The sequence below is a fragment of the Mirounga angustirostris genome, unplaced genomic scaffold, assembly GCF_029215605.1.
Source record: "Mirounga angustirostris isolate CCGP_5_RB_7025 unplaced genomic scaffold, mMirAng1.0.hap1 SCAF_12, whole genome shotgun sequence".
In the NCBI taxonomy this organism is placed as follows: Eukaryota; Metazoa; Chordata; class Mammalia; order Carnivora; family Phocidae; genus Mirounga; species Mirounga angustirostris.
In genome coordinates, this window is record NW_026991720.1 from 11,195,999 (window position 1) to 11,208,179 (window position 12,181).

A 12,181-nucleotide genomic window follows, 5' to 3' on the forward strand; every position below is an offset into this window, starting at 1 on the left:
TTCAACACCTGGTTTTCTGTAGGTTTATAAACCACACTGATAGATTCTGTTGCTTATCTAGCAGATTAAGAGAGAACAGCATATGTTCTTTTAGAATCATTAATTTTGTTCTATTCGGGCTCAGTCTTCTGGAAATTTCTTGATAACACTAACTGGGTGCTATTCCATTCAAGGCAAGGGCTGAATGTTGTCAATACTATTGTTCTCATGGTTAACAACAGTATTATTCTGAAATGAAAGGCAAAATCCTCAGTCACAAACTGAACACCTTCAAAGAAAAATACAACTCCTTGTTGTGGGGTCGTCAAGCCCAGCGGCCAAGAAAGAATTCTTGAGACATTTTGCGGTGCAACTTTGTAAGCTTATTTAAGTAGCATGGGGACAGGACCCATGAGCAATAAGAGCTTCACTTTTGCTGTATGAAGCTGGTGGTTATATGATTAGTGCTTAAGGGGACATGCAGGGAGTATTAGATCATAAATGTTTCCTCAAATTTCTACTCGTAAAACTACTTTTGCACGATTTCTCTGGTGCTTATCATTCAGCTGGATATTAACTAGCGGTGAGATGTACAGGCAGTCATGAGTCCCTTGAAGAATGTAGCAACCAGTATGTATTTGATCCTTATCAGAACTATGCAGGCTATAGGTCAGCCTTCTGGGCTAACGGTGAACATTTTTCTGTTTCTATCCCTCATCACTCCTCAAAACTGTGCTCATTCTGCCTCTTCAGGTAAAGATCACCCCATTTGACCCCCTCACTAGCATATTTTGTGATAATTAATTCGTATATCAGGACCCATAGCACAGAGGCTGCCCCAGTGGTCTGGCCCACGTTGAAAATTAAACCTAAGTCCTGCACTTGCAGGAAACACCTGCAGAGGAATCCTAACATGCACCAATCACAATCCAACTCAGCTAGCTTACTTTACTCTAGAACATCAGACCTGCTGGCCATATCAGGAAATCCCCAACCTCCTAGCTAGCTGTGCCCATTTCCAAGGTGCCTCTTCTAACGCTCCTGTGAAACTGGCTCTTGCCTCAAATCCTTTGGGAACAGTCCTCTGTGGCGAGTGAGGCACTGCACTGCTGGGGTCAGGACTACTGGAGTCAGGGCAGCCGAGCTGCACAGACACTGATCTGACCCAGTTGGCAACAGAATTCAGGAGCTTTGTGCACCAGAACAGTGGTCCTTGTCTGTGGCTAGAAGTCCATGGCATCACTGCAGGGTGGGTATACTTCGAAGTCACTACAACCACCTAATGAGGTAAGGTTTCAGAGGAAGCAAAGATGATTTACCTTTAAATTTTTTTAAAAAGATTTTGTTTATTTATTTGAGAGAGAGAGCCCAAGTGGGGTTGGCATTGGGAAAGGGAGAAGCAGACTCCCCACTGAGCAGGGAACCTGATGTGGGGCTCGATCTTGATCCCAGCACTCTGGGATCATGACCTGAGCCAAATGCAGATGCTTAACCAACTGAGCCACCCAAGCACCCCTTTAAATTTTTAACACACACGTTAATTCTAAATTTTTCTAATGAAGTCTACAATTATTCAAGATTTTCATCTTCTTGCTAGCCATGACGAGGGACTTCTTTTGATTTAATGACTCACTGGTATTACTTAATCAAACTTTCAATGCTGATAAGCATTTCCTTTTTCCTTGTCTCATATAAAAAGCTGTTTTGTCTACATTAACAGCTACATTTACTAACATGTTTTAGCAACTTGTGTGCTCGGCATGTTTTCCTTACATCATATACTTTCACTTCAAAAAAGATCCAAGTACATCGGTTTAGAGTTCTTCCACTGAAGGCCTGTGGGGGATACATTTTGCTAGGCTTTATCTCATAAGATTTCCTCTCGTTTGGTTCTCTTATTCCTGAATGAATTTTTGGCTAAGTGTAAAATCGTAGAGTGATGCCTCCCCCCATCATTTTGAATGTTCTCTTCTGGCATCTGTTTTGCTGAGGAGAAGTCCGCTGTTACTTCACCGTATCTACATTCCAGTGTCACTGGGGAAAGATGCGATAACATCTGGGAAGCACCCAGCAGACTCCTGTCACCCTCAGCCCTCTGGAAACTGTGACTAACATTAAAAGAATATATATAAAAAGAAGTCATAACAACAAAATATAATCTGTTTATTAAAGTCCTGTAACTCAAATATTGAAACACTTAAGAGTAGTCTCTCATACACTCAGGCATTTTCTTTAATTTCTTCACAAAATACAGTTTTTGGTTTTGTTTTCTCTTTTTGAATCAGAGCCTCTCCTGAGACCTGCTGGCAGACATCTCTTTATAACTCATCTATCCCAGTTATCTTGGCAAAAGCTTGGTCTTTCTGGTCTATGTTGTCTCAAGTATTTTTTGAACTGACATAAAAGTGAATGCAATCCCCTGATTTTTCTAATGGGTCCTTGTAGAAACATTCTGAATCCAAACCTATGGCTTATATTTTCTGTGAGACACATTATCCTATATTTGCCTCTTCTTCTTCCCTCTTTGGATTTTAACCTTAATTTAAGGTATACATATTTTAGTGAATAATAATTTTCTAAGTATAGTTAAAACATCATTTTTATAAAAATATTGCTTGTTTTTTTTCTACTTTTAAAATAGGTCCCACAGTAGCGCACGTGCTTATTGTTACATTTAGAGCTAATATTTTTTTAATTCAAATTATTGTTTTTGGTGGGGGGAGAGGGGAGGAAGGTCAGGGGGTAAAGAGGGAGGGAGCAGAACAAGCAAAGCGGTACTGAGCAAGCAATGTCCTGATACTGTGGAGATAAGGAGACTCAGATAATGGCCAGAGACAAAATGTGTTGCCTAAGTTAACTAATGAGTAGAATAGTCAAGGAGATGAATAGTCAGCAACAAGGCTTTTTGAGAAGCAAAAGGAAAATCATGCATTAGGAGAGAGATGGAAGGCAAAGGTTTCCCTGGTGTATCTTAATTTCATGGAAGAAGAAAAATGGGGACTGATATTGATACATGAGAGGATGTGAAAAAAATAGATCTACAGAACATGGATTATAATATATAATCACATAAATCATACACCTGAATGGCACACGAGCCTACCAGAGAGGAAGAGAATTCAAAAGATGACATACTTAACATGTTAAAGAAATCACTGTTGTCATACTCTTTTGGCCACTTAGTTCCCAAACTTGTGTTAAAAAGAAAAAAAAAATTACTCTTCCTCATCATTCTGACCACTTGGGCCCAAAATAAGTGATCAATATTGCCTGGAACAGATGGTCTTGGAATTTTGTTGAGGTTCCTACAAGTCTTTACCGGACTTTGTCGTGTTAGTGGTTCTAAACATGAGTCTACATCATTATGTTAAGCTACTGGCCCCCCTTCATGTCTTCCTTTTACAAGATTTTCTTACTCTTGTGATATATTTTTTTAAGATTTTATTTATTTGAGAGTGAGAGAGAGAAAGAACACAGAGGGCGAGAGCACAGAGGGAGAGGGAGAAGCAGACTCGCCACTGAGCAGGGAGCCCAATGCGGGGCTCAATCCCAGAACCCTGAGATCATGACCTGAGCCGAAGGCAGATGCTTAACTGACTGAGCCACCCAGGTCCCCCTACTCTTGTGATATTTTATGCCATCATCCTAACGGTCAATTATTACCTACACCTGGCTTTGTAATCTGAACACTGGAAAAGGAAACTCTCCCGAATAACTGACTCTCATATTTATTCTAAACACAAACTCACTTAAATTAAATGGAGCAGAATTAAATAAAAAGAAACAAAGATCCTGATATCTCTCTGCCTCTCATATACATATAAAAAATCCATAAAATTAAACTTTACTTTTCACAGAAATAGATTCCTTGGGCTCAGATTTAGATAACTTTTCAGAACTAATGTCATCATCCTTAGACTTGAAATTCCTTAGTGCATTTCCAAGGAGGGGACTGCGTAACAAGGTCAGTATTTATCCTCTTATTAGAGGTGCACTATTGTACAGAATATATTATGGCATTATTAGCATATACTTACAGCAATAAGGGAGATGGAAATCTTAAGGGAGATGTGAGAGAAAAAAAGCCTCAAAAGGAAAGAAACTGGATCTTAGGTAGCACTGGGAACTGGCCAGAGGAGTCCATGACTCTGCTCAGTGCTTCACCAGTACACAATTCTTCTTGTATGGCCTGTGCTTTGTGGTCTGGAAGTACCCCATGTCTAGGGACAGAATCTGACCAATATATATTTTTAATATTGAAAATCTGAGACATTAGATTCTTAAAGCATTTCTATTACCTTTCCTCCAAATCTCATCGAAAACAGGTCTTCCACCTTTAAGACTGTCCCTGGCATCCCTCACATTGATCTCTCCTTCCACAGCACTCTCTTCAGGGCACCCTTGACCTCTGCGTTCCACAGGCTGTAGATCAGTGGGTTCAGCATAGGGTTGAAAAGGCTATAAAACAGGGAAAGGATCTTCTGCTGCTCCTCAGGGTGGTGGGATTTGGGGGCCGTGCACATGACAATGGCACTACCAAAGAAGAGCCCCACCACACAGAGGTGGGAGGAACAGGAGGAGAAGGCCTTTCTGCGCCCTCCCCGGACCGGATCCTCAGGATGGCAAATAGGATGCGTGAGTAGGACAACAGCACCAAGCAGAGGGGCCCGACTAAGATAAACACAGAAGCAGCAAAAATGACCACGTGGTTGAGCCTCGTGTCAGCACAGGCAGCTTGAGGACAGACAGGATTTCACAGAAGAAGTGGTTGATTTCACGAGGCCCACAGAAGGGCAGCCTCAGGATGAGAGCCACATGGACCAGGGCCAGCAGGGAGCCACATGCCCCGGAAGTGACAGCCTGAATGGACACTCTCCAGCTCATGATGACAGAGTAATGTAGGGGTGGCAGATCTCCACGTACCGATCATAGGACATCATTACTAAGATGAGACACTCAGTGTGAGCAAAAGCCATGTATAAAAACGTCTGCATTATGCATGGGACAAAGGAGATAGTTTTTTCCTTGTTGAGGAGGTTTGCCAGCATCTTTGGGACATTATTTGAAGCATAGGCTATGTCGATGATGGCCAGGTGGAAGAGGAAGAAGTACATGGGGGTGTGCAGCCAGATGAGCCCCAGGATGATGCTGTTCCCCAGCAGGGTGAAGGCATAGAACAGGGAGAAGAGCTCAAAGAGGAACACCTGCAGCTTTGGGCTGAGCGGGAATCCCAGGAGAATGAATTCTGTGACCCATGTTTGGTTTTCCGTTATTCCCTGGCAGCAGTATGTATCAGTTGCTGCTGCTGCAGTAGGCTGTGTGCTGAGGAGCAAACGCAGGTCTGGGTTAGTTCTCAAACAGAAAGAGGGGGTTTAAAGTATATCCTGTGTGTTACGTCAGCTGGCGATCCTTTTCAGAGCCATTACGTCAAATCCTTTAATCCACAGTAAAGCAGAAAGAAAATTATTCAAGTAGTGTAAGTGAGCACAAGGTTGCATGTACTATTTTGATGTCTACAGAATTTTATTTAACTTTGATCACAAGACCCTTATTTTTACTACATGATGGCAGTCACATAATAATTTATTTTCCAGAATGACAAATTATTTCATTTGGGGGAAAGGGCCCATAGCCATATTCTCATATATGTTTACTTTCTAATTGGTTTAGTTTTCAAATTTTGTTCCCATTTTCTTTTTTTCATTTGTTTTGCTTTTATTTTATAACTTGTGGAGTACATTGCACATAGCAGGTGCTCAATAAATGGTAGAGTAAATAAATGAATGAATGAATTAAGGAATAAGATTTATAAATGTAACCTCAAAGAGATCTGTTTCCTTCTCTGTTCACTAGCTTTAGGGCTTTAGCAAATGAAGTTGGCACTAACTTTTTTACTTCCTGATGCTGCACAGGGAAATCTGACTGTTTCCCTTTTAAGCACGAACAGAGCAACATCACTAATCTGGTCAGCATTCATAGAAGTAATTTATGGTATAGGGTCAGGGCAAGTGGTTATCATGTGAAGACTTAACTATATAATGTTTCTATTCCTGCCGCACCCCACCCTCTTGCAGAACTGCTTCCCTGGCTCTGTGTAGATGCTATTTCTGGACCCCCCTGCATTTGGACAGTACCTAATATAGCACCCATTTGTTGGATGGATGGATGGATGGATGGATGGATGGATGGATGGATGGATGGAAGGCATTACATTAGGAATAACATCCAAAGTGCCTATCCCAGAATTTAATCAAATCTTTGACTCTTCTTTCATTTTTTCTGGCTGCCATTCCACCAACCATATGGCCACAGGGATGACAGAAACGGAATCCTGAAATGTTCCATAGAACTGATTATATACACCTATTATATGACAACTCATGATATACTTGATCATTCTCAATATGCAGCTTATGATTCCAGCTCTGAAAATTTCAACCCTATCTTAAGACCAGAAAGCTGCCTGCCCATAAGTTGACCTTGTACCTCTTGTTCAGGATGCTAATTTCTGAAGCTCTTCCTTCCTCCAGGCCCCACCTTCTCTCAACTACCACACTTTGAAAAAGGCCCCTTACTCACTGTGATACCAGCCTTTGTCTTATCTTAGAGATAGGATTAGATTTAGAAGAAACTGCACAGAAGTCAGCAGAGATTTTGAAGGTGAGAGTTGATGATCTTGCACCCTCCAACTGTCTCTGAAAGAGAGACTTTGAGGTGCAGGGCTTGTCCCTGTTCCCTCGACACAGGCTGATGTAGGTACTGGGGCCTGCTCACCGTGAACACCAACAGTAAAGGTTTTATAGCAAGCTTGTCTTCACCCAAGCGCACCCAGATTGTCTCTGAGTATCCCTGGGGGAGAGGAGACAAGGACATACATCTCTACCAGGAGAACCAAAATTGTTTGTCTTTCTGTCTCCATTTCTCTGGGCCCTGGGGATGGACATTCAGAAGAAAAGGAGCTGGCAAATGATGACTTAATACCCAGATGAATCCATACATATGAAACTTGTGTAGTAATAAGAACAAATGTACTCCTGGGACCACAATGCAAATTATACCCCTCAAGTATTTGGATGGTGATGGGTTCCTGGATCTCTATCTTGTCCCAGATGGATTTGTGAAGCTTGGAGGAGGCAGAGCATCATCTTCATGAGACAGTGGGTTGAAAATTGGCATTGATTTTTTTCTTTCCTCCTTAGATAATTCTAAGTTGGGTGATGGTAGATAAGGAAAACTCTTCTGTCAACCTTCCTACACTGTGCTGAGTCCTCTCCATGTAGTACCTGAGATTTGACATGGGGTGTTGGAAGTAAGGGAAAACAGACACCAAAGTAAAAGTGGCCTTGAAGAGGAGTCTGATAGAAGCTTTGGGATTTGGGGGCAGCACATCTTTACTATGATACACTCATAAAGTTCTGTGAACCTTCTAATATAATAATGACTTGGACTGAGGTGCTGACTTTAGATTCACATAATAAAACATAAACAGAGAATTTCTTGAAAATTTTTCTGATTGTCTCTCTTATGTGTGTCAGTCTTATATGTGTATGTGTGTGTATTTTCTCAATGGGCAGTTTTGGAGAGAAATATCCAAAACTCATTTATCAGATCACATTTCGTTCTTTACTTAAAAGAGGAGAAGTGAATTGTTAATGCATGAACAATGTAGTTCTCTGTTAATAAGTGAAGGAACGATATATGCCTATGGTTTCTGGCTGACAGCCTAGTCAAGGATTCAAAGCCCATGTATTTCCATGGGCAGAATAAAGAAGCTCAAGGAATAAATATCCTGAAACTTTGGAGGAGTGAAAAGTTTAGAAGTTAAAAAATACAGTGGTTAAAAAATTAACTGAAGCCTTTAAGATAAATTTATTGACTACCTGAAACTGGAGAACGAAATAAAATATTGCCAAGAGGATTTTAAGTTTCTATATAGTATCCACATATGGATACTTTATATCCGTAATTATCCACATGTAGATACTTAATAATTTAAGTCATTCTTTTATTAATGCAATCATTCAATTTACATTTACTGAGCATGTTATATGTGGGCACTGTCCTAGACACTGGAAAAGCAAACATTAATGAGATACTGCCTTGATATTCAAGGGCCTTACAGTCTCCCTTCAGAGTGAGCCATGCAAATAAACAATACAGGAGTTGTGACAGAAGTTTGCACAGTATACCATGGTATTAAGGGTGTACTAGATCATTCTGAAAAGGAATTGGTACAGGCTTTACCATGAATGAGATACTTAAGCATTCTTCAGGAGGATATAAGGTGTACAGGACATGCCAGGCTGTCCCCTAGGGCATAAGGAGGGAAAGGCAAAAGAATGATATTGGAAAGGGAGTTCACAAACAAGCTTCTGTACCATGTCAAAGATGTTGGCCTTCCTTTTGAATAAAGAGGATTATATGATGACATATGTAGTTACAAAGATTGCTTCTTGTTTAGTGTAGAAGACTTTAAAAGAATAAGATTAGAGACCACGAGGCCAAGCTATCTGAAGAGCTGATGTGTTCCAGGGAGAGATAATGAGTACTTGAGTTAGGGAGATAGCCAAGGGGACAGGGAGAGAGAATGCATATGAAACACAATTATCAGTATTTAGTGATGTTGTGTATGTGCTGAGGCAAAAAACAGATCTTGGATACTTCCCAGATTTCTGGCTTATGTGGCTGTATGTAGAGTGGTTTCATTCACTTATACAAAGAATACCTGGGGGAGAATTACGATAAGGGCTGAAGAAGAGTTTTTTCATAGTTTTTAATATGATATGTTTGATGGGCCTATGGCACATACAGGTGGAAGCGTCTAATAAGGAATTAACCGAATTGTTTTGGAGTTCATTAGAGATATCTAGCCCAAAGACATGGACTTGGGAATCATATGCATAAGTAATAGTTAAAGCCATGATAATGAAGAATATTTAAGGAGAGCAGTTTCAGTGAGAAGAAAGGACAAGAACATTATCTTAAGAATGGCCAATTTTTAAGAGATGGACAGAGGAAGATAAATCTCCAAAGGAGAGTGAGAAGAAAGATCAGAGAAATAGCAAATCAGAAAATAGAAAAGAAGGAAATCAGTGAGCTATGCTCTGTCTTATGCCAGGACACAAACTGAGATAGTCACTTTAATCCTATGAGTAATTCTATTTTTTAGATACAAGAAAATTCTTCTGCAGAGAGATACACTGAAGTTAATATTTATAGAAAAAATAAAGTAAGACCAAAATTACTAAGAGAAAGCCATTATTATCCTTCGAGAAAAATACATCACTTTTTTTGCATCATTTCCCATTTGTATTGACCCATACAAGGGTGAACATTATGCAGTACGTAGAGAAAATTTTAATTTCCAGAGAGCCTGTTAATAAGATGTTAATCAGAAATATACTACAGTACAAATGTACAGTGAATTCCTTGTGAAAATGAGAAGTAGCTATTACCCTGTGTAAAAAAGAACTCAGCTGATAGCATATGATGCCAAGGATAAAGACACACAGGACCAAACATTTCCAAAGTGAGAATTATAGTTCATCCTGCTAGGAATCCATCACATTCAAAAGAAGCTTCTGTTAGTACCCTGGAAGCATACCCATCCTCCAGTAACTCATCAATTAATTCCTCAACACACACAGAAAGGCTGATGAATAGGAAAATAATGGATTTCATACCTTCTTATTTTTTTCTCCAGTTAGGGGACAAAGTCCACATGATCTTTCATATCTCCAGAACTACAGTACAGACTCAAAAAGAAGGGGAAGGAGCGAGGACATTCTCAAACACAGAGTCAGTGTCAGATGGCCTGTGCATTAGTAATACAATTTTGGGGGCACCTGGGTGGCTCAGTCGGTTAAGCATCTGCCTTCAGCTCAGGTCATGATCCCAGGGTCCTGGGATGGAGACCCACGTTGGACTTTGCTCTGCAGGGAGTCTGCTTCTCTCTCTGCCTGCCGCTCGCCCTACTTGTGCTCTCTGTGTGTGTGTGTGTCAAATAAATAAATAAAATCTTAAACAATACGGTTTTGAAGGATAAATTGTATATCTGTTAATTTGTTTTTTTTTTTTTTTTAAGAAAACCATTCAATTCTCCCTTAATCTTTCAACTATTACCCATTTTGTAGCGTGGGCTTAGGTGATAGAGAAATGTTTCTCAAAGCATGGTCCAAGGACCACCAGCATGAGAAGAGCACTTCATTCTTTATAAGAAAAAAAAGCACTTTGCAAACTCTAAAACACAAAGTAAATGTACAGTTCTATTTTTAAAAAATCTTTTATGCATGCAAAGAACCTTAGAGAACACTGAATCCAAAGGTGTCATTTTAAAGATAAGAATACTGAAGCTAGGACAGGTATGACTAAAGGCAGATTTCAGATAAGAACCCAGGCATCTCAAATCTAGTGTATTTAAAATGAAATGTTCGGTTTTCTTCTTCTTGACTTATCTATCACGGTAAGTTGCCTCACTACACCCCCTGCCAAGTTACGCAAGTGAGAAACAGTCATTCCTGATTCTCCTTCCTCTCCAAAAGGAATCTGAATTCTGTTCATGACAGCCCATAATCTAAGCACCATGGGGTGGTGGGGAAGGTGTATATCTGGATAAGAAGGGAGGAAGATTTGACCCTCATAGTATAAAGGGCCTTAAATACATACCTTTAGCATGGTTTCCATTATTAATTAGTCAAATGAAAATACTTGATCTGTGCCTTTCTTAACCTCTGTGAGGCTTTATTCTAGTTGAAGGCGGACAAAATCCACTAAACTAATGTAACGTCTCTTTAACTTGACTTCCAGCTCCTATTCCACCTCCTGCTTAAAAATTTTCAATGTCCTCTCTTTGAACCATATAAAATCCAAATTCCCTTTGAAGGTTATGAGAATGCTAAATGATCTGGCCCTTCCGGCTTCTCAAACTATATCTCTGGAAATCTTCCTCTTCGATCAGGGAGTTAAAGTTATACTGGACCTAGGCCAGTCCTAGATCATATCAAAATCTTGCCAGCCTCAGGGTTTTTGTGCTCACGGGTCCCTATGCCAGGAGTATGTTCTCAGTTTAGTTATCACTTGTCCCCTTCTCCCCTACCACACTACCATGTCTCATAGCAGCACATGCACAAGCTAAAATTTGTATGCCTTTTCATTGCTGCTTCTTTGTCTTCTCTACTGCAAAGTCCTTAAGGGCAGGGACTACGTCTTGTATCATTATACTGAAAATCCCAGTGGCTTCTTATAGTAGGTGCTCAATTAATTTGCTGCATAAATAAGTCAACACATTTATGATAATTAGACTTATTTCATAGTGGCTAATTGAAAAGAGTTAAGAACATAATATATTAGTCAATTTATGCTTTTTATGAAATACACATTTTTATTGAAAAAGATTACATTATTATAGCCTTAGAAAAGCAGATTTTCCTCATATGTTTGCTCACGGATCACCATTTCCATTACACTGAGCAGGACTTGTAAGATGTTCAGTTACAAAACTCCCTTTGCCTAACTTCTGTCACTGCTGAGGTTTTTTTTTTTCCTTTTTTCTGATCTCCTTTTTCATTTCTTTCTCCCCCAATTATTTTCTCCTCCCTCCCTCCTTCCCTTTTCCTTGCCTTCTTCCTCCTTCCCTCCCTCTCTTCCTTTTACCTTCTCTTCTGTGTGTTCTCTTGGGCCCTTCCCCTCAACACTCTTCTCTCCTTTGAATGTAAATGATTTTCTGGCATGGTGTGAATCATAATTAAATGAAGAATGTCAAACAGGACTTGAGATAACAAGGTAACAAATAGCAAAAATCAAAGCAAACAAAAAAACAACAGCGATAAAGCTTTTTAGCAGCCTCAGATCTTAAAGCTCCTGCGCTGACTAATTCAGGGGGCTACATACCCCATCGTTCCTCCCCGTATCTACCCCAAGAAGGTGTAAGTATGAATAATGCATGGGCTACCTGAGTTAGGAACCCTATTGACTTAGCTATTCCTCCTCTCCCAGAAGGCCTAATTTTTCATATTAAGAGAAATCTAATTATAATTTTTGATTTGTCCTTTCCTCTTTCTTGACAAATAGCCTATAGATGCATCTTTAGTAACACAGGTAAAGAATAGGTCTGCTGGACTGCTTGTAATTATATCAGTGTTCCTCACTGAATATGGCTGAGCGTGAGCTAACATCCATATGAGGAGGACTCGTGCTATAACCC

The 12,181-nt window shown here is 40.0% G+C and overlaps 1 protein-coding gene across 1 annotated transcript; it reads right to left on the reverse strand.

The window, feature by feature from the left end:
* Positions 1-4,337: 4,337 nt before the first annotated feature.
* On the reverse strand, positions 4,338-11,873 carry LOC123836074 (olfactory receptor 2A5-like). The gene is given in 5 exon segments (XM_045865181.1): positions 4,338-4,579; positions 4,582-4,713; positions 4,716-4,886; positions 4,889-5,331; positions 11,869-11,873. Coding segments are annotated over 5 exon segments (993 nt in total).
* Positions 11,874-12,181: the final 308 nt, after the last annotated feature.